This window comes from Macaca mulatta, chromosome 9, assembly GCF_049350105.2.
Source record: "Macaca mulatta isolate MMU2019108-1 chromosome 9, T2T-MMU8v2.0, whole genome shotgun sequence".
NCBI classification, from domain to species: Eukaryota; Metazoa; Chordata; class Mammalia; order Primates; family Cercopithecidae; genus Macaca; species Macaca mulatta.
Window position 1 is genome coordinate 34,011,385 of NC_133414.1, and position 23,122 is coordinate 34,034,506.

Sequence of the window (23,122 nt, forward strand, 5' to 3'; positions counted from 1 at the left end):
AACATGATTTCATTTTTTATGGCTAAATAGTATTCCATAGTGTGTGTGTATACACATACCTACACCCACCCACCACCACCTCCACATACACCACATTTTCTTTATCCATTCCTCTGTTGATGGACACAGGTTGATGATTCCATATCTTTGCTATTATGAATAGTTCTAGGATAAACATATAAGTGCAGTTATCTTTGTGTATAATTATTTTTCCCTTTGGGTATATATCCAATAGTGGGATGGCTAGATCAAATGTTATTTCTATTTTTACTTCATTGAGAAATTACCATCTATTTTCCATAAAGGTTGTACTAATTTACATTCCCACCAACAGTGTATAGTGTTCCCTTTTCTCTGCATCCTTGCCAACATCTGTTGTGTTTTGCCTTTTTAATAACAGCCATTCTCACTGGTGTAAAATGATATCTCATTGTGTTTTTTATTTGCATTTCTCTGATGATTTGTAAGTTTGGACCTTCTTTCATAGTTTGTTGGCTGCTTCTGTGTCATTGTGTTTTTTATTTGTATTTCTCTGATGATTTGTAAGTTTGGACCTTCTTTCATAGTTTGTTGGCTGCTTCTGTGTCTTCTTTTGAAAAATGTTTGTTCAACATTTCCCTTGCTCACCTTTTAAATGTTTGTTTGTTTTTTTCTTTGTTAAGCTGTTTGAGTTCTTTGTGATTCTGGATATTAGCCCTTTGTTGGATGCATAATTTACAAATATTTTTTCTCATTCTGTAGGTTGTCTGTTTACTCAATTGATTGTCTCCTTTGTTGTACAGAAGCTTTTTGGCTTAATTAAGTCCCATTTGTCTATTTTCATTTGTGTTGCATTTGCTTTGAGGACTTGTTCATAAATTCTCTGCTTAAGTCAATGTCCAGAAGAGTTTTTCCTAGGTTTCTTCTAGAATATTTATAATGTCAGGTTTTAGTTTGGGTCTTTAATCCATCTTGAGTTAATTTTTGTAAATGGTGAGAATTATGGGTCCAATTTATTTCTTCTGTATATAGCAATCCAATTTTCCCAACGCTGTTTATTGAATTAGGATATCTTTTCCTCAGTGTAAACTTTTGTTGAATTGGTCAAAAATCAGTTGATTGCGGGTATATTGTTCTTTATTCTGTTCCACTGATCTATGTGTCTATTTTTTTTTTTTTTTTTTTTTTGAGATGGAGTCTCGCTCTGCCGCCCAGGCTGGAGTGCAGTGGCCAGATCTCAGCTCACTGCAAGCTCTGCCTCCCAGGTTCACGCCATTCTCCTGCCTCAGCCTCCCAAGTAGTTGGGACTACAGGCACCCGCCACCGGGCCCGGCTAGTTTTTTGTATTTTTTAGTAGAGACGGGGTTTCACTGTGTTAGCCAGGATGGTCTCAATCTCCTGACCTCGTGATCCACCCGTCTTGGCCTCCCAAAGTGCTGGGATTACAGGCTTGAGGCACCGCGCCCCGCCTATGTGTCTATTTTTATACCAGCACCATGTTGTTAATTGCTTAGTCTAGCCTTATAGTATAATTTGAAGTCAGGTAATGTGATGCTTCCGGCTATGTTATTTTTGCTTAAGATTGCTTTGGCTATTTGGACTCCTTTTTTGATTCCACAATTATTTTCTCGAATTCTATGAAAAATGATGATAATTTGATAGAAGTTGTGTTCAATCTGCTGATTACTTTGGGTAGTATGGTCATTTTAATGATACTGTTTCCTTCAATCCATGAGTATGGGATGTTTTTCCATTTGTTTGGGTCGTCTGTGATTTCTTTCATTAGTACATTATAGTTCTCCTTATAGAGATCTTTTTTCTCCTTGGTTGAATATTCCTAGATATTTTATTTCATTTTTATAGCTATTATAAATGGGATTGCCTTCTTGATTTTGTCCTTGACTAAGTCATTATCAGTGTGTAGAAATGCTTCTGATTTCTGTACATTAATTTTGCATCCTGAAACTTTTCTGAATTGATTTATCAAATGTAAGAGGATTTTTTTTTTAGTGAATTCCTTAGGGTTTTGTAGATATAAGATCTAATAATCAGTGAACAGGGATAATTTGACTTCCTCATTTCTAATTTCGGTTCCTTTTCGTTTTCTCTTGCCTGATTGCTCTGGTGAGGACTTCCAGAATTATGTTAAATAAGAGTGGTAAAAGTGGGCATTCTTGTCTTCTTCCAGTTCTTGGAGGGAATGCTTTCAACTTTTCCTCATTAAGTAAGATGTTTGCTGTGGATTTGTCTAATATTACCTTTATTATGTTAAAGTATGCTCTTTCTATGCCTAGTTTGTTGAGGATTTTTATCATGAAGGGATGCTGAATTTTATGGAATGCTTTTTCTGTGCCTATTGAAATGATTATATGGTTTTTGTCCTTAATAATGTTTATGTGATGTATTTTGTTTATTGATTGATTGTTCGAGAGTTTTAGCTTTTTCTGGTTCAATCTTGAGTGTTTGTATGTTTCCAGAAATTTATTTATTTCCTCTAGGTTTTCTAGTTTGTGAGTGTAGAGTTGTTTATAATAGTCACTGATGATATCTTGTATTTCTGTGAAATCCATTGTAATATCTCTTTTTTCATTTCTGATTGCTTTTATTGAGCTCTTGTCTCTTCTTTTCTTGGTTAGTCTACTTAGTTGTTTCTCAATTTTCTTTACCCTTTCAAAGAACCAACTTTTTGTTTCATTGATTATTTGTATTTTATTTTGTTCTCTATTTCATTTGGTTCTTCTTTGATATTTGATATTTGATGTTTGCTTTTTTCTGTTAACTTGGGGTTTGGTTTATTTTTTTTCCTCCAGCTTTTTGAAGTGTGATGTTAAGTTATTAATTCGTGGTCTTTCTACTTTTTTGTTGTAGGCTTTAATACTATAAACCCCTCTTAGCACTGCTTTTGCTGTATCTCACAGGTTTTGGTATGTTGTGTTTTCATTTTCATTCATTTAATAAAATTTTAAAATTTATATCTTAATTTTTTCATTGACCCAGTGATCATTCAGAAGCATACTGTTTAAATTTCCATGTATTTGTATCATTTCTGAAGTTTCTCTTGGTAATGATTTCTAACACTATTCCACTGTAGTCTGAGAAGACACTTGATATGATTTCGATTTTTGAAAATTTGTTAAAACTTGTTTTGTGGCTTTGCTTTAACATGGTCTACCTTGGAGAATGTTCTATCTGCTTATCAAACTAAAGTATATTCTGTAATTGCTTGGTAGAGTGTTCTGTAAATGTCTATTAAGTCCATTTGGTCTAAAATCCAGTTTCAGTCCAGTGTTTCTTTGTTAAATGATCTGTCTAGTGCTATGAGTGTGATGTTGACGTCCTCCTCTATTATTGTATTGCTGGGTGTTTTGATGTTGGGTGCCCATGTATTTAGAATTGTTATATCCTTTGCTGAATTGATCTCTTTATCATTATATAATGTCTTTCTTTGTCTTTTATTACTGTTTTTGATCTAAAGTCTGTGTTATCTGATTTAACCATAGCTACTTGTGTTCCCTTTTGGTTTCCATTTGCATGGAATATATTTTTTACCCCTTTACTTTTAGTCTATATGTGTCTTTATTGGTAAGGTGAGTTTCTTATAGGAAGAATGTAATTTGATCATATTTTTTAATCCATTCTGCCAATCTCTATCTTTTAAATGAGCATTTAACCTCTTATATTAAAGGTTAATATTGATATAGGAGGCTTTGTTCTTGTCATATTTTTAATTATTTTCAAGCTGTTTGAAATTTTTTTATTTTCTTCTCTTTTTGTCTTTGTGGTTTGATGAAATTCTGTTGTGATTCCATTTGATTCCTTTATTTTCCTCCTTTGTGTGATTATTTTATAAAAGCTAAGTTTTATATTTCTATATGTTTTCATAGTGGTGATTATCAACCTTTCATTCCTGTGTCTAAGGACTCAGCGTTTTCGGCAGGACCAGTCCAGTCACGAAAAATTTTTTAAGTGTTTGTTTATCTGGGAAAGACTTTATTTTTTCTTGACTTATGAAGTTTATTCTGGCAGCATATACCATTCTTGACTGACAGATTTCTTTTTTTTTTTTCTCTCAGCACTTTGAAAACGCCATCTTATTTTCTTCCGGCCCGTAAGTCTTCTGTTAGTCAGATGTGGTTTCCTTTGTAGGTCACCAGCTGATTTTTCTCTTTCTAACTTTAAAATTCTTTCTTTCACTGACTTTAGACATTCTGAATATATATGCTGTGGTGACTCCTTTTTGCAATGTATTTGCCTTGGGATAGGAAGTTCTCCGCAATTGTTTCCTTAAATTATTTTCTAAATTTTTTGATTGCTCTTCCTTCCTCATGAATACCAACAATGCATAAGTTCTATAGCTTTATGTAGTCCCAGACATCTCAAAGCTTTGTTCATTCTCTTCTATTCTTTTATCTTTATTTTTATCTGACTGGGTTATTTCAAAAGACCTTTCTTCAAGTTCTGAGATTTTTTTCTTCTATTTAGCCTATGATTGAAGTTTTGAATGTATTCACTATTTCCTTCAATGATTTTTTTTTTGTTCTAGAATTTCTGCTTGGTTTTATTTTATTTTATTTTATTTTTCATGGCCAAAGCCTTTTAGTAAAGAGAATAATTTTATTTTGATAAAAAGTATATTTCAAAATAAAAACGTAATGTTAGTAAATCCTAAAGCATCAAGTAACGTGAAAAGCATAGTAAAACTTGTGAGTCATGTAAGAGAAAAATGACTTGTACATCTATAAAACCAAAGAGATTCCATTATAAAGCTACTCGAATTGATAAAAACAGAGTTCAACAAAATGGTAGGATGAGATAAATATACAAAAATCAATAGCTAGCCTGTATAATAACAATAATATATTAAAATTATGATGAAAAAAGAAATAGCATGGAAAATATAATAATGGTAGGGAGCACAGTGGGATCAATATTTGATCAAATTAGTATAAAATTTGTTTAGAAGAATAAAACATATAGAATAACACACATGTGCACACATACAGGCATATACGTTAAAGGCAAGAATAATGAGGACTAATTAGCCCTACCAGATCTTAGATGATCTTATGCTTGAATAATTAAAGCAGTGTGGTATTGATGCAAAAACAGACAGATAAATGAACAAAATAAATAACCTTGAAATTGATCCTGGGCTCAAGCAATCTTCTTCCTGCCTCACCCTCCTGAGCAGCTAGGACTACAGGCTTGCACCACCATGCCAGGCTATTTTTTTTTTTTTTTAATTGTAGAGACAAGGTCTTGCTATGTTGCCCAGCCTGTGTCTCCAAAAGTGCTGGTATTACAGGCATGAGCCACTGTTCCCAGCCCTTCAATGTATCTTTTTTTTTTTTTTTTTTTTGAGACAGAGTCCTGCCCTGTTGCCCAGGCTGGCATTCAGTGTCATGATCTTGGCTCACTGCAACTTCCACTTCCCAGGTTCAAGCAATTTCCTGCCTCAGCCTCCCGAGTAGCTGGGACTACAGACATGCGCCACCACACTTGGCTAATTTTTGCATTTTTAGTAGAAGTGGGGTTTTGCCGTGTTGGCCAGGCTGGTCTCGAACTCCTGGCCTCAAATGATCCACCCGTGTTGGCCTCCCAAAGTGCTGGGATTATAGGCATGTGCCCAGCCCAATGTGTCTTTTAATTCTGTTATTGCATTTTAGGTTTTCTTGCATTGTTTTATTTTGGTGATCTTTATTTACATTCATGATTTTATCTCAAATTGGTATTCTCATATAATTTCCTGAACCTGTTTTATAGCATGATAATATAAGCGTCTACTCTACTGAAGTTGCCAGTTTTGAAAATAATTTTTTTAGAGTTATATTTCATAATTTTGGAGGTATAATTTCCTTCTTCCTTTATCACATTTTTTTTTTCTATTTTATAGTCACCCTCACATTGGATTTTTGTGTGTGTGGGTAATTCCTCTGTAATTCTGGTACTTGATTGTCATTTATAATTTTGGTGTTTTTGTGAATGTTTTAATCTTCCTACATATTTTGGTGAAAAGTATGGAGAGACACTGCTAGACACTGTTGATTTTGTATTTATATTTAAGAACTTTTCCACTGTCCAGCCGTGGCTGACTGAGCCAATCCATTCTGTGTTTAGCAGTGTCTGATTAAGGTTTAGATACTGTTAAGTGGTTGTCTCAGATGTTACAGACTAAAGGGAGAATTTTATCACCATATGATATAGCTGGAGAGGTCTACAGTCATTGTTACTATTTTCAGCAGTGCAACTTAAGGATACTGTGTCCCTTCACGATTGTAAATATGGTATACAGAGTTTTGGTGTCTTAATAGCCAAAATAATACCATTAAGCACAGAAACATTTGAGCTGAGTTTAAGCCTGACATTGGAAGTTTTGATAAATTACTGAATATAATCCCATCTCCAGTCTACTCTAGACTATTCTTAAGAAATAATGTGTTTTAGTTTTCCAGGACAAAGCTGGTTTAGTCTGATTGTTTCAATGTAATTACTAATAGCAACCCTGTTGTTTTCAAGATTATCAAGATTTAGATGATAAATTATGTGGTCACTTTACTTTGAAGGATTTTATTTCTGATCTTCTTACAATCATATTACCCATGTGATGTAGATGCTTTCATAAATGAAATACTTCCTTACCTTATGCTTCCATTACCATCTCTTGAAGATACCGCTGTCTCATCTTTATACCACAAAGAAAACTTCTGTTTTCAAAGATGTTTTTGTTAGGATTCATTCCCAATTCGTGTCCCAGATATTGAGGACAATTTCCAAAGCCTTACATGTTTTCATTATCTGTCTGCTGCCACCACTGTATTAGTCAGGTTTTCCCCCAGAAACAGAACCAATAGGATCTGTCTGTCTATCTGTCTATCTCTCTATCAATGTATAGATACATGTGAGGATATTTATTATGAGAATTGGCTCACACGATTATGGATGCTGAGAAGTCCCATGATATGCCATCTGGGAAAGGTAATAGTGTAATTCAGTCTGAATCTGAAGGCCTGAGAACCAGAGGTGCTGATGGTATAACTCCCACTCCAAGGTCAAAAGCTTAAGATCTGGGAGGCCATTGGTTTGAGTCCTGGAATCTGAAGGCCCAGCAATCAGGAGCTCCAATTCCAAGGGCAGGAGAAGATGGATATCCCAGCCAAGAAGAAAGAGAGAATTTATTGTTGCTCTGCCTTTTTGTTCTCTTCAGGCCCTAAGTGATTTGGATGACACCTGTCTACATTGGTAAGGGTGGATCTTCTTTAGCCCATCTACTGATTCAGATACATATATTTGCTAGAAACACTCTTTATAGACATACTGAGAAATAATGTTTTACTGGCTATCTGGTCATCTTTTAGCCCCATCAACTTGACACATAAAATTAACCATCACAAGCACCATTGTACTTAACAGAGCTGGTCAATCTTAGATCTCACAAATTCAAATGTTCACTCAATTTATGTGTGTTTTACCTCTCACCTTTCCCTATGGAATTCAGTTTGTGAATGTACTGTCTTCTGTGTATGCTTCATCCCATATTCTGAGATACTTTTTGACTCTTGGCTAACTCTCACTCTCATGATCTCAGTTTCAGTTACAGCTTTAGATAAAAGTCCGTGTCCTTTTTCTAACATTGGACCCATAGAGTCCCATCTACTTGCTGTGGCTAGTTTTAGCTACCCATTCTGGATTTTTTTTTTTCCTCAAATAGACAAATTCAGACAAAGGAAATATGAGATTTAATGAAGAATTATTGTATAAATAGATTTGTATTTTAATGAAACTAACCCATTCCTACCTAACTCAACCCAAGCCTTCTCTTACTTGGGCAGCAATTTAGATAATAGACTGAAGAGGCAAATTTGTAGTTAAGACTAGCTGCAATGATAGTAAAGATGTACTATGGGAGTGGGAGTGGTTCAGAATTGAAATTTTTTTTAGGCTATCGAATTGACAAGTCTTGATTAAACTGATCTGTTAAATCAGTGTTTCTCAACCTCTGCACTGTTGACATTTTGGCCCAGATTATTCCTGTTGTGAGAGGCTTATCTATGTATTGCAGGATGTTTAACAGCATGCCTGTTCTCCATCCACTAGATGCTAGTAGCGGCCCTCAGCTGTAAGAAAGGAAAACATAATTGAGCACTGCCAAATGTCCCCCTGGGGGGAAAAACACCTCCAGTTGAGAACTACTGTGTTAAATAAATGGCATATGCTTTGTCTTGCAAACTGTTACAGGGTTAGCAATAATTATTTCTATGATAATAAGTTTAAAAAGTAGATATTATTCATAATAATACAATGTTTTTATGCCTGAGGATTGCAAGGTTGGTTTAACACTTGAAAATTAATTAGTGTAATTCACTACATTAACAGAAATTGGCATACTTTCAAATAGTTGATGAGAATTCGCAATCTCTCTTCTGAATGTTTGTGTCGTACATCATGTTGTTCTTCTGTTTTATTTTCTCATCAAGTTTTCAGCATCCCCTACATATCAGGAATATTGATTTTGTTAACTTTTTCCTGCCATATAGATGTATCTTTCCTAGACTCTTACTACATTTTGTTACACAATTAAAAATATTGTGTTATTAAATGTACCCATATTTCTTTTGTGAATTCAGGAATTCCTTTTTTATTTAAAAGAATCTTGTCCTTCCAAATGCTTTATAAAAATTATCCTATACATTCTGAAATTTTATTTTGTTTCACAGTTGGATCTTTATTGCAGTTGGATTTTATTTTTGTATTTGATATGTGATAGGGTATATAACCTGATTATGTGAGCTTCATTTATTAAAACATATTTACTACAATGAATATAAATGCCATTTTAAAATATCTTTTCCTTTTTATGTATTTCTATTTTAGATTTCTATTCTGTTTTATTGATACAGTTATCTATCATTGCACAAATACTTTGTTTTTAATACTTTAGTAAGTTTTAATGTCTTTATTTTCACTCTTCTATAACCTGCTTCTCCCTTAGTTGCCTTACCTGAATAAATACTATTAATAACTCTGTCAGATACTGCTTTAGTCCATCTGTGTTGACATAAGGAAATAACTTGAGGCTAGGTTATTTATAAGGAAAAGAGGTCTTATTTTGTCTCATGGTTCTTTAGGCAGTACAAGAAACACGGTGCTGGCATCTGCTTCTGGCGAGGGCCTCAGGGAGCTTCTACTCGTGGAGGAAGGTGAAGTGGGAGCAGATATGTCACACGGTGAGTGTGGGAATGAGAGGGTAATGGGAGAGGTGCTACACACTTGAACAACCAGATTTCACCTAAACTGAGTGAGAACTCACTTCTCCCCAAGGGGATGGTGCTAAACTATTCATGAGGGATCCTCCCGTATAATCCAAACATCTCCCAACAGGTGCCCCACTTTCAACACTGAGGATTACATTTCAACATGAGATGTGGAGGGGACCAGTATCCAAACCATATCAGTTATTCAATTGGAAAACCTTAAGAGTTTTTCTTGACTGCTTACTTTCTCTCACAATCCTTATTCAAGGCACTAGAACATTCTTTTCTTTCTTTTATCAAAATACGTAAAAAATTCCACCACTTTTCACCACCTCCACCACTTTCACATTTACCGTCTTAGTTTATTCTATTATCTTTTTTGTTGTCCTGGACTATTACAATAGTTGCTTGATCCCCCCTTTTCTAATCTTGATCATATAGCAGCCAGAGTGGTCTTCTTAAAATATAAATCACATTCTCATTCTCTCCAACTACTTTCCAAAGAGCTGCAGGCTTAGCATACACATTGTCTGCCTTCCAAGTTGTAGCAGTCAACAGTTCTACCAAATGGCATGTTGTTTTTATCTGTTCCTTTGCCTTTTAACAATCAAATGCTAAACCAATGCCACTAATTTAAAATTTATTGATTTAGGTAAGGGTATTCTCAGTGCTTCAAAAGCAGTGTCAAAATCGCAATGCCTTAATATAACTGAAGTTTATGTCTCTCTCATCTAATAGTTTAATGAGAGTCAGTGGATAAGTTTCTTATCCATAGAGTCATCTGGTTACCTAGACTCCTTCTATCTAGTGGCTACATTCCATAAGGCTTAGGAGTCCTCCATTGCATCTTCCCAACTACTTGGAATGAAAATTTGTAGAGCAGGTTTTAGAGGACAGACCTGGGTGTGTGTGTGTGTGTGTGTGTGTGTGTGTGTGTGTGTATGTGTGTTGATTACTTTTTCATATACTTACTGGCCATTTGTATGTCTACTTTTATGAAAAAGTCTATTTTGGTCATTTGCCCATTTTTAATTGGATTATTTGGGGTTTGGTGTTGAATTGCTTGAGTTCATTATATTTTGTTTTTATATTAATTCCTTATCAAATTTATGGTTTTCTGCCAATCCATAGATTGCCTTTTCATTTCATTGACTTTTTTCTTTGCTTTGCACAATTTTTTTTTTTTTTTTTTTTTTTTTTTTTAGTTCTTCACTACTCTGCAGAGGTTCTACTTGTTTATTTTTGCTTTTGTTGCCTGTGATTTTGGTGTCATACCCAGAAAATCAAGAATTATGTCAAGGAGCTTTTCCCCTATGTTTCCTTCCAGACGTTTTATGGTATTATGCTTAAAATTTTAATTCATTGAATTGATTTTTGTGTATGTGTCAAATAAGTGTCCAATTTTATTTTTTGCATGTGGATATCCAATTTTCTCAACCTGATTTATTTAAGGAATTATGTTTTCTTCATTGTGTATTGTTGGCACCCTTGTCAAAGATTAATTGATCATATATGCCTAGGTTTATTACTGGGCTCTTCAACCTATTTGTTTGACCTATGTGTCTGTTTTATTATTATTATTATTATTATTTTATGTGTCTGTTTATATGCCATTACCATACTGTTTAAATTTTATTTATTATTTGTTTTATTATACATTGAAATTTATAGCTGTATTTATTATGGGGTATGAAGCAATGTTATGATTTATGAGTATAATGTGGAATACTTAAAGCTAATTAACACATCTATCAGCTCAAATATGAACTTTTTTATAGTGAGAACATTTGAAATTTACTCTCATAGCAATTTTCAAATGTGCAATATGCTATTATATTCACCATGCTGTACAATAGATATCAAAGAAACCTTTATTCCTCATGAATAACTGAGATTTTATACTTTTTGACATCATCTCCTTATTACCCCCACCTGCAGCCTCTGCAGCCACCATTCTGCTCTCTTCTTCTATGAGTTCAGTTGTTTTATCTTCCACATGTAAGTGAGAACATGTGGTATTTGTCTTTCTGTGCTTGGCTTATTTTACTTAGCATAGTGTTCTACAATTCTATCCATGTCATTGCAAGTGACAGAATTCCAGTTTTAAAGGCTGCATAGTATTCTACTCTGTCTGTGTACTACATATTTCTACATTATCCATTCATCCATTGATAAACAGGTTGATTCCATTACTTGGCTATCATGAATACTGCTGCCTGCAGTGAACAAGGGAGTGCAGACATTTCTTTGACAAACAGGTTTTAAACTTTTGGGTAAATACCCAGAAATGCAATTGCCAGATCATATGGTGATTCTATTTTTAGTGTTTTGAGGAACCTCCATATTGTTTTTAATAGTGGATGTACTAGTTTACATTCCCGCTAACAGTGTACAAGAGTTACCTTTTCTCCATATCCTCACCAACATTTATCTTTGGTATTTTTGATAATAGACATTCTGACCGATGTGAGATGACATCCTAATTTGCATTTCCTTAATGATTAATGATGTTGAGCTTTAAAATATATATATATATCTTTTCTATTTTTGTGTCTTCTTTTGAAAAATGTACATTCAGTCCCATGACCCGTTTTTTAAATCGGGTTTTCTATTTTCTTACTATTGAGTTCAGTTCCTTATATATTTTGTGTATTAAATCCTTGATGAATGTATGGCTTGTACATGTTTTCTCCTAATTCATAGGTTGTCTCTTCAAATTATTAATAGTTTCCTTTGCTGTGCAGAAACTTTTCAATTTTATGTAATCATACTTGTCTATTTTTACTTTTGTTGCCTGTGCTTTTGGGGTCAAATAAAATTTTTTTTTATCTATACCAATGCTGTGCAGCTTTTACTTTATGTTTTCTTCTAATAGTTTTACAGTTTCTGGTATTACCTTTAGATTTTAATGTGAGTCTAATTTTTGTAAATGGTGTGAGATAATGGTTCAATTTAATTCTTTGCTTGTGGGTATCCCATTTTCCTAACGCTATTCATTGAAGACTATCCTTTCCCCATTGTGTATTCTTAGCACCTTTGTTGAAAATCAATTGGCTATATAGGCGGGGTTCATGTCTGCATTTTCTGGCCTGTTCCATTGGTTGGTGTGTCTGCTTTTTTTTGCCAGTACCATGCTGTTTTAATTACTGTAGTTTTATAGTATAGTTTGAAATTGGGTAATAAGATGCCAACAGCATTGCTCTTTTTGTTGGTGATTGCCTTGGCTATTCGGGTTTTTTTTTTTTGTGTGTGTGTGTGTGGTTCCATATGAATTTAAAATTTTTCTATGTCTGTGGAAAGTGACATTGAAATTTTAATAGGATTGCATCGACACTATAGATTGCTTTGGGTAGTGTGGACATTTTTAAAAATCATGGGATATCTTTCCATTTATTTGTGTCTTCAATTTCTTTCATCAATTATTTTATCATTTTTAATGTACAGGTCTTTTACCTCTTTGGTCAAACTTTTTCCTAATTTATTTTTTAAATAACTTTAAATTAGATCATTCTCTTCATTTCTGTTTTGGATAGTTCATTGTTAATGTATAGAAACACTACAGATTTATGTGTGTTAATTTTGTATTGTGCAACTTTACAGAATTCAACATTTTTTGATGGAGTCATAAAGATTTTTATGTATAATATTATATTGTTAACAAACAATGATAATTTTATTTCTTCCTGGTCTATTTGTATGCGTGTTATTTCTTTCTCTAGCCTAATTTATTTGGTTGGGATTTCTAGTACTAATGCTGAATAGAAGTGGTGAGAGTGGGGCATTCTTGTCTTGTCCAGATCTTAGAGGAAAGGCTTTCAATTTTTAACTGTCGATTATAATGTTACCTGAGGGCTTGTCATATATGACCTTTATTGTGTTTACATACATTCCTTGTAAATGTAATTTGGCGAGAGTTTTTTTTTTTTTTTTTTTAAATCATGAAAGGATGTTGAATTTGGTCAAATGCCTCTTCTGCATCTATTGAAATGATCATGTGCTTTTTGTCCTTTAGTCTGTTAATATGATATATCACATTTATTGATTTGTACATATTGAACCTTCTATGCAACCCTAGGGTAAATCTCACTTGACCTTGATAGGTGATACCTTTAATGTGTTGTTGAATTTGGTTTGATAGTATTTTATTGAGGATCTTTGCATCTATGTTCAGCAGGGATATTGGTCAGTAATTTTTTTTTCTTGTAATGTCCTTATCTGGTTTTGGTATTAGGGTAGTGGTGGTCTAGTAAACCGAAATTGGAAGTATTCCCTCATTTTCAATTTTTTGGAACAGTTTAAGAAAGATTGGTATTAATTCTTTTTTAAATTCTTGGTATAATTGAGCACAGAAGCTCTAAAATCCAGGACTTTTCTTTCATGGTAGAGTTTTTCTTACTGACCTAATCTCATTACTAATTATTGGTCTGTTCAGATTTTCCATTTTTTTACTGATTTAGTCTTGCTTGGTTGTATGTTTCTAGGAATTTATTCATTTTTCATTTATTCATTTTTCTATGTTATCCAGTTATTGGCATGTAATTGTTTATAGTAGTCTCTTTTGATTTTTTTTGGTCTTTATGTTACATCAGTTGTAATATCTCCTTTTTTGATTTTATTTGAGTCTTTTTAAAATTTAGTCTACCTAAAAGTTTTTAAAACTTTACCATTTCAAAGAATCAAGTCTTAGTTTCATTGTTCTTTTGTATTGAATTTTAGTCTCTATTTCATTTATTTCTGCTCTAATCTTCATTATTTCCTTTTTCTGCTAACTTTGGCTTAGTTCATTCTTCTTTTTTCTAGTTCCCTGAGGAATAATGTTAAATTGTTTATTTGACATCTTTCATCTTTTTTTGATATAGACATTTATTGATATAAACTTTTCTCTTAGAACTGCTTTTGCCATATTCCATATCCCCTAAGTTTTGGTATGTTGTATTTTCAGTTTGATTTGTTTCAGCTTATGTTTTAATTTTCCCTTTAGTTTCTTTATTAACACATTGGTTTCCAGGACCATATTTCATTTCCATGTATTTGTGAATTTTCTAAAATTTATTCTGCTATTGATTTCTAGTTTTATATCATTGTGGTGAGAAAAGATATTTGATATGATTTCAATCTTCTTAAATTTGCAAAGGATTTTTGTGCCTTATGTGTGATCTTTTCCAGAGAATGGCTGCATGTGCTTGAGAAGAATGTGCATTCTAGTGCTGTTGAATGGAATATTCTGTATATATCTACTTGATCTAACGTATAGTTTAAGTCCAATATTTCCTTATTAATGTTCCATCTGTGTGATCTGTCCATTGTTGAAAGTGGAGTATTAAAGTTCTCTGCTATTATTGCATTACAGTTGTTTTTCCCTTCAGACATTTAATATTTGCTTTATGTTTTTAGGTTCTCCAGTATTTGCAGCATATATATGTTTACAAGTGTTACATTCTTTTGATGAATTGACCCCTTTATCATTATATAGTATGCTTCTTTGTCCCTTTTTACAGTTTTTGACTGGAAGTTTATTTTTTTGATATAAATATAGTGACCTCTGCTCTCTTTTGGTTTCCTGGGGAGATAACTACTGAATATTGGCAAGTTTAAAAGTCACCTTTTTGTTCTTGTGGTCTAGGAGACTCAGGAGTTCAGAGTTCTGTCAGCTCCCACAGGTAGGTGATTTGATAGTCAGTTTCTTGGGTGAAGGCTACAAAAGTCGGGGTCCTTGATGTGTGTATAAACTACGAGAGAGAGAGAGTCCTCAGATCTGGATTTATTGCTGGAGGAAGCCAGGGAAGAATGTGCAGGGGTGCTCACTATTTTGTTCAAGCAAGCAGAAGTCTCACACCCTCCTAGCAGTTGGGGAGACTTTGGGTCTGGAGTTGTCTTTGAAGCAAGCCAGAGAAGCAGGTGCAGGGAGTAGGTACTTTTTCCTTTTTGATGTATATATTTATATCAAATATATATAGACATATTTCCATATATATGCAATATATATGGATACTATATATATGAAATATATATATGGGTGCCATATATATGTATATGAAATATATATATGGGTACCATATATATGTGTATGAAATATATATATGGGTACTATATATGTATATGAAATATATATATGGGTACTATATGTATATGAAACAAGACCCTTACTTCTTGGGAAGAAGCTTGTAGTAGGGGCTTCCTTCCTTATTATAAGGTGCTGTTCTCAATGTGGGGTTAGTACAGGGAGTGGGGTTAGTGCAAGGAGTCCTTTTCCCATTGCTTATTTTTGTTAGATAGATAAAGCAAATGTTAGAGCTAAAGAGAGAGATAGACCCCAATACAATAATAGCTAGATTTCAGCACTCCGCTTATAACATTGAACAGATCTCCCAGGCAAAAAATCAACAAAGGAACTTCGAACTTAATCTGCACTATAAATTGGGCTGGTAGATATTTAAAGAATATTTTATTTATTGGTTGCAGAATATACATATTTCTCAGCACATGGATCATTCTGATCTGTATAATATTCATTACTGGGTTGATCCAAAATAATTGTAAATTAAGATCAATTTTTATATTTATATGCTGTGTCAGTTAGAAAATATAGCCCCAAATTCTCTGAGGCTTCTTCCAGTTAGGAAATGGGGTCTACCCAACCTCCTGTGAGTTTAGCTGGCTTATATTCATTTTCATTAATAGAATAGATAGAAGTGATGCCATGTGGTGTCTGCCTGGCTCTTGGCACACAGTCTCTGAAAGATTTATCTTAAGATATTTTCTCTCAGAATCCAGCTGCCATTCTATGAGAAGTTCAAGGCAAAGGAAGGCCCCATGTAGGTTCCTGGTTAACAGCTTTAGCTGAGGCAGACATGTGAGTGAGTGATTAAACCTCTAGATAATGGTGTCATTTGAAGCAAAAAAATTTAATTTTGAAGTTCAATTTATCTATATTTTCTTTTGTTAACTTGTGCTTTTGGTGTCATATCCAAGAAACCATTGCCTAAAGCAAAATCACAAAAATTTACTTCTCTATTTTTTATAAAGGGTTTTATAGTTTTAACTCTTAATATTTATGTCTGCAGTCCCCTTTGAGTTGCCTAGAGTGTGAGATGAGGGTTAATGTTTATCCTTTTACCTCTAGATATTCAGTTCCCAGCACTAGTTGTTGAAAATACTATTTTCTCCCCACTGAATTTTCTTAGTGCTCTTGTAGAAAAAATTGCTTGGCCATAAATGTAAGGGTTTATTTCTGAACTCTCAATTCTATTCCATTTATGTATATCCTTTGCTTATGCCAGTGCCACACTCTTGATTATTTAAATTTTGTACTAAGTTTTTAAATTGGGAGTGAAAGGCCTCCATATAGTTTTTTCTCATTTAAGATTGTTTTGGTTGTTCTGGATGCCTTAAATTTACATATAAGTTTTAGTGTTGCCTTTTCAATTTCTCCAAAAAAAAGCACTAATTGGTTTTTTAATAGGGATTAAGTCAATCTGTAAATCAGTTGGAATGTATTATCCTTTTAACAATATTGTCTAACAATATATAACCATAGGATGTCTTCTCATTTATCATATATTCGTCAATTATTTTCAATGATTCTTTGTATTTTTAGTATACAGGCCTTTATACTTAATTTAAAAAAAGTCATTCTTTAACTGTTTTATTTTGATACTATTGTTAATTTTCAAACTGTTAATTGCTAGTATATAGAAATACAAGTGAGTTTTGTATATTGATCTTATAATTTGAAATCTTCGCAAAATTGATTTCTTCCAATAGGTTTATTATTTCCTCTTTGGGATGTGTTTGTGTGTGTATAGGTGTTTCTTAAATTTCTTTATAAAACATTTGTAAGTTGAGAGGTTTACTTCTTCCTTTTCAATCCAGATACATTTTATTTCTTTTCTTTTTTCTGGGAGGGGGTGTCTCGTTTCTTTGGCTAGAAACTCCATTGTAGTGTTAAACAGAAGTGATGAGACATCCTTATCTTGTTTTTGACTTTAGTGGGAAAGCATTAACCATTAAGTTTGATGCCAGCTATGAAATTCCCTTTCATTTTCAGTTTGTTGAGTGTTTTTCTAAAGAAAGGATTTAGGAGTTTGCTTTTTTTCAGACTATTGAGATGATTATAAAGGGAATCATTTTTAAATATCATTTAGTATATCGATTGGTTTTCAGTTATTAAACCAAGCCAGCATGGGATTGTTAATTTTCGCTCTTGTTTTCTTATTCTTTCTTTTATTTATATAAATAAATATATATATATTCTTTCTGCTTACTTTAATTTAATGTCCTCTTCTTTTTCTAGCTTATAAGATAGAAGTTTTGTTGACTGTGGTCTCTTTTCTTTTTCAGTGTAAGTTTGCAGTTGTAAACTTCCTCTAAGCATCACTTTAGCGGCATCCCATAAGTTTTCATGTGATGTGTTTTTGTTTTTCTTCATCTCAACCTATTTTCTAGTCTCCCTTATGATTTTTTCCTTGACCCATTGGTCATTTAGGAATGTGTTGTTTAAATTCCACTTATTTGTGAATTCCTCAAATCTCCTCCTGTTATTGACTTCTAATGTCAGTTCATATAGATTGAAGAACACCTTTGGTATGAGTTTAATACTATTAAATTTATCAGGGCTTGAGTTGTGGCCTAACATATTGCATATCTTAGAGATTTCCAAGTATATTTTAGAGCAACATGCATTTGTCTGTTGGGTGGAGTCTTCTATGGGTATCTATAGACTTCCAATGAGCTCTACTTAGTGTATTGTATTCTTCAATTCCATTTTCTTCTTGATCTAATGCTTAGTTGTTCAATCTATTATTTAAAATGGGATATTGAAGTCTCCACCTATGATTGTTGTAGTATCTATCTGTAATTGCTAATGATTGGGCATGAAAGATCACATATAGGATTTTAACCTGGAGCTGGGCTCCTCAATTTGCAGAGACACACTGGGCTCCTCAGTTTGCATGCACGCACACACACACACACACACACACACACGCATACACACATATTCTTATGTACACAAACATGCATATACATACAAATAAACATATTTAGAAATCAGGAGTTCTCATGGACATCTTCAATTCCAGTTTATCCTCTCAGGTCTTATTCTTGCCTTCCTTCATTTTGTAAGTATTTGTTTTCTTTTCCACAGTGTAAACCTGACTGAACATTAATGACACATGTACTCATTTGCTTTATCCTCTAATGCTCCTCAATTTGTTTTAGAATTGCTTAGCTCATAGCACTAGAAAAACAAATTTACTAAAATATTTTGTGATTTTATTTGCACCCCACTCTCTTGACCAAGACTAATATTTGTCAAATTTTTATTCACAGGTTACTTGAATTAATGCTTTGCATTTTTCCTCAGTAGGTTCACTTATTTCTTTGAGTAACAGTTTCCCTTTCTAATTCTATTGATTTAGCTTTATATAGGAATTATGGATTAACTTACTTATATATAGGAATTATGCATTAACTTACTTCCCAAAGTGAAAAATATGGAAAAGGTATACTTAGAACAGTTTCATTCCTCCTGTATCTCTTCCCTTTGTATTTCTCCAGTAAAGGTAACCATGTATGTTGTTTTCCGGTTTGTTTTTCTTGTATTACATTTCATGAAGGCAATTTTCTGTCTATTTCAATATTTTTCTTCATCTCTCCTTCATTCTTATCTAAAAGGTAGCATTCTAGATATGCATTTTTCTATTTTCGTTTATTTGCCTTCTGCCTACTTAACATTATGCCTGGAAATAATGAAACAGCAACATACACCTATTAAAACTTCTCACAATTTTCATGTGAGATCTATCTCAATGGTAATGTACTCATCACTTTATGAGAATGAGAGAAAATGCTGCTGTGTACATGTTTAAAATGTGAAATTTGGAGATTTCACAATAGATCTCTTTCTCTATTTGGTAGACTAAATGAATCTTTTTATGTAGCTTACAGTGAAGTTCCGGATGAAAATCTTATGGTTGAAAATAAAGATTCAGTAACAAAAGTCCAAGTAGAACAAATGAAACAAACAACTTCTAGTATGGAAAGACGCGAGGGTAAGTATAATAATTATAGATATCTTTACACTATTTTATTTTATTTTTATTTTTTGAGATGGAGTCTCGCCCTGTCACCCAGGCTGGAGATTGTGGCACGATCTTGGCTCACAGCAACCTCCACCTCCCAGGGTCAAGCGATTCTTCTGCCACAGCCTCCTGAGTAGCTGGGATTACAGGTGCACACCACCACATTGGCTACTTTTTGTATTTTTAGTAGAGATTGTGTTTCACCATGTTGGTCAGGCTGGTCTCAAACTCCTGACCTCATGATCCACATGCCTTGGCCTCCAAAAGTGCTGGGATTACAGGCGTGAGCCACTGCTCCTGGCCCTTTACACTATTTTAAGTTAACTCATCAGAAGGTCTTTTTTCTTTGGGTCATGAATATTTGAACATATAATTTGTAGAAATTTTATACTTTGACCTAAATGTGAATACTGCAAAAATAACTAGAGAACTAAAGTGAAAGCTTTGATACCTTTTGATTGGTATTTGCATAGTCAGTGACTACTATGTAACAAGATTGCCTACACATGAGAATTTTCTGCTTCACATCCGGGGTCTGTTTTAACGAATAGCTCACTGCTATAACTTCCTAGTCCTATTCCATTAATTTTACACAAATAAGAGGAAGTATTGCTGATTACTTGACATATACAGAAGTTTTATCATAGATCTGTTTTTCTATGTAGCGACTCTTACAACCCCACAATCGCCTGAGGACGTGGTTTTAGTTTCAAGAAGTCAATCTGAAACTAAAAATCTTGAAGCTACTGGAAATGAGAGTTTTCATTGTAAGTAGTAAGTTTAAAATATTATAAAATTATTTTCAATTATATTCAACAGCTCTTTTTATGGTTCATGAATATATCTACAACTATTTTTTTGTAATTATTTTGTATATACTTCTAGATCTATACTGGTCTGTACAATGACTGAATTAGATGTGTTAATTTTTCTACTATGATTGTGAATTTCCTTGTTCCTTTTTATAATAATGTCAGGTTTTACTTTATATCTTATGACATTTTATTATTAATGTGCATATAAATTTAAAATTAACAATCTTGCTGGAAGAAATAAACTTTTGTCCTAATGAAGGGACCTGCTTTATCATTTTTACAGCTTTTGTTTGTTTGCCTTAAAAACTATCATGTCTCCCTGTAATCTCAGCACTTTGGAAGGTAAAGGTGGGCGAATCTCTTGAAGCCAGGAATTCAAGACCTGACTGGGCAATGGAGTGAGACCCTCATTGCCACAAAAACAAAACAAAACCCAAAACAAACAAACAAACAAAAAAAACCTATCACATCTGCTATTAATGTAAATCTACCAACTTTCTTCTGATTGGTGTTTGCATGATACATTTTATTTTTCATCCTGGTAACTTAACATTCCTGTTTTTTGGTGGGTTTTTTTTTTCTGTATCTCTTGTATGAAGCTTATAGTTGTATATTTTTCAAATTCGGTCTAATATTTTTTGTCTTTTAATTAGCTCTCATAAAACACATTTAGTCTTATTATTGATATTTCTATGTTTAAGTATACCATTTTCTTTGGCCTTCCTATTTTATCTGCCTGATAAGTTTATTGTAGTCTCCTTTATGCTCTATTACTTAATATCATTACATACTTTTTCCTTGGACAAATGATACCAAATATTTTAAACTTTATTCTAAAGATACCTCTGTGTATGTATCTAAAAAGTAGCATAAAGCTTATACTTCAACTGGATGGTATCTATTAATAGTTTATTACCACAAAGTGTGATGTGCTTATATCATGTGAAGTGAGACAGTATTATTTGGTCATTAGCATATATTGCAAGTCTAGTACTTACACCACAGATCTGGTTTTCATTTAGTTCTTAAAAAGATTTTCTTATTGTATCCTAGAGTATGGGTGAAGAATTAGATGAAAATATTTTGCCTGACAGAGTTGTTAGAAGAAAAAGACTCAGCAGTAAATATAATGATGAATATTATTAAGTAATTTTTAATTAAAGTTAATTTTGAATAAATTAAGTGGAATTTGGTTTATGGATGTGTATCATGTTAGGACTGTACAAACATTCATTAAATTGTGCTATTTAAAGTAGTATTTATTTCTTGATTTCCTTTAATATTTTGTTTGTTCTGACATTTACTAAGAGAGGCATGTTGAATTCTCCTCCTATTATTTTGGATTTATCGATTTCTTCTTGTAGTTTTGTCTTCTTTTTAAATGCTGCTTATGTTATTGGTGCATGTGTATAAAAATTCTGTATTTCTGGCAAACTCAACTTTTTCATTTTATGAAAGGAACCATCTGAATCTCTGGTAAGGTCATTTGCCTTAAATCCTATTGTGTCTGACATTGACATACTATGGTGATTTTTGTTAGTGTATGCATGGTGTATCTCTTTTCATCTACTTGTTTTCTATCTTTCTGGAATTGTATAATTTACTGACATGGCTTATAAATCGCTTAGTTAGATTTTTTTTTTTTTTTTAACAAATCCAGTGTGAATGTCTTTTTGTATTCCTAGAATATGTTTGAATGTTTTAATTTAAAATTATTATAATTATTGACATATTTGGATTTAAATATTTTGAGCTGCTTTTTGTTTTTTCTACCCAATCCATGTTTACTTCTCTTTAATTTATTTCTTTATGTTGGAATCTTTTTTTATTCATTCTGATTTTTAAATCAATTATATCTGTTTTAAAATGTTTAAACTTTTTAAAAGAGGTTAATACTCTTAGAAAATAAAATTGACTTTCAACTTTTTAAGTGTATGTAGTATATGAAGTAATAGAGTGTTTCCACATCCTTGCAGTAAAAACACTTTCATGATTTTTACATGTAACTTCGTAGTTTATTTTGAAAATTAATTGGTCTTTTTTATCATTTAATTGAATTGTGGTCATTTGCTTAAATTTTTATAAAAATGAATGGAAACTTTGATTTCTGGTATATTTTTAACAATTCAGAGGCTTCACAATAAAGCATTGTCACTTTTTATTATAGTCTAAGCCTCTCTTCCTTTTTATTTAATATTTTAATTTATAATTGACATAATAATTGTACATATTCATGGGGTACAATATGGTGTTTTAGTCCGTGTATACATAGTATAATGATTGAATCAGGGAAATTACCATATATATCACTAGAAGAATTGATCATTTTTATGGTAATAACATTCAAAATCTTCTTGTCTAGCTATCTTGAATTATATACTATAATGTTATTTGCTATAGTACCGTACTATGTAGCAGAACACTAAAACTTATTCTTCATGTCTGACTGTAACTGTGTACCCATTAACAAGCCACTTGCAGTGCCTCCTCTCCCAACCCCTCCACAGCCTCTGATAAATACTATTCTACTCTCTATTTCTATAAAATCAACTTTTTAAGATTCCACATATAAGTGAGATCATACAGAGTTTGTCTTTCTTGCCTGGCTTGTTTTACTTAACATAATGTCCTCTAGGTTCATCCATGTTGTTGCAAATGACAGGATACCATTTCTGTTTTATGGCTGGTGATATGGTTTGGCTATGTCCCCACCCAAATCTCTTCTTGAATTGTACTCCTATAATTTCCACATGTTGTGGAAGGGACCAGGTGGGAGATAATGAATCAAGAGTGCAATTTCCCCCATACTGCTGCTAGTTAATAAGTCTCTTGAGATCTGATGGTTTTATAGGGGGTTTCTGCTTTCACTTCTTCCTCATTCTCTTCTCTTGGCTGCCACCATGTGAGACGTGCCTTTCACCTTCCAACATGATTGTAAGGCCTCCCCACTCACATGGAACTGTAAGTCCATTAAACCTCTTTCTTTTGTAAATTG

The 23,122-nt window shown here is 32.9% G+C and overlaps 1 protein-coding gene across 1 annotated transcript in view; it reads left to right on the forward strand.

Moving 5' to 3' along the window:
- The window catches only part of CCDC7 (coiled-coil domain containing 7), a 442,752-nt gene that overhangs the window by 183,142 nt on the left and 236,488 nt on the right, over positions 1 to 23,122 (forward strand). The window contains exons 20-22 of the mRNA XM_028826154.2: positions 9,105 to 9,203; positions 19,172 to 19,282; positions 19,978 to 20,079. Coding sequence (XP_028681987.2) covers positions 9,105 to 9,203; positions 19,172 to 19,282; positions 19,978 to 20,079 — 312 coding nt within the window. The remainder of the gene's footprint in view (positions 1 to 9,104; positions 9,204 to 19,171; positions 19,283 to 19,977; positions 20,080 to 23,122) is intronic.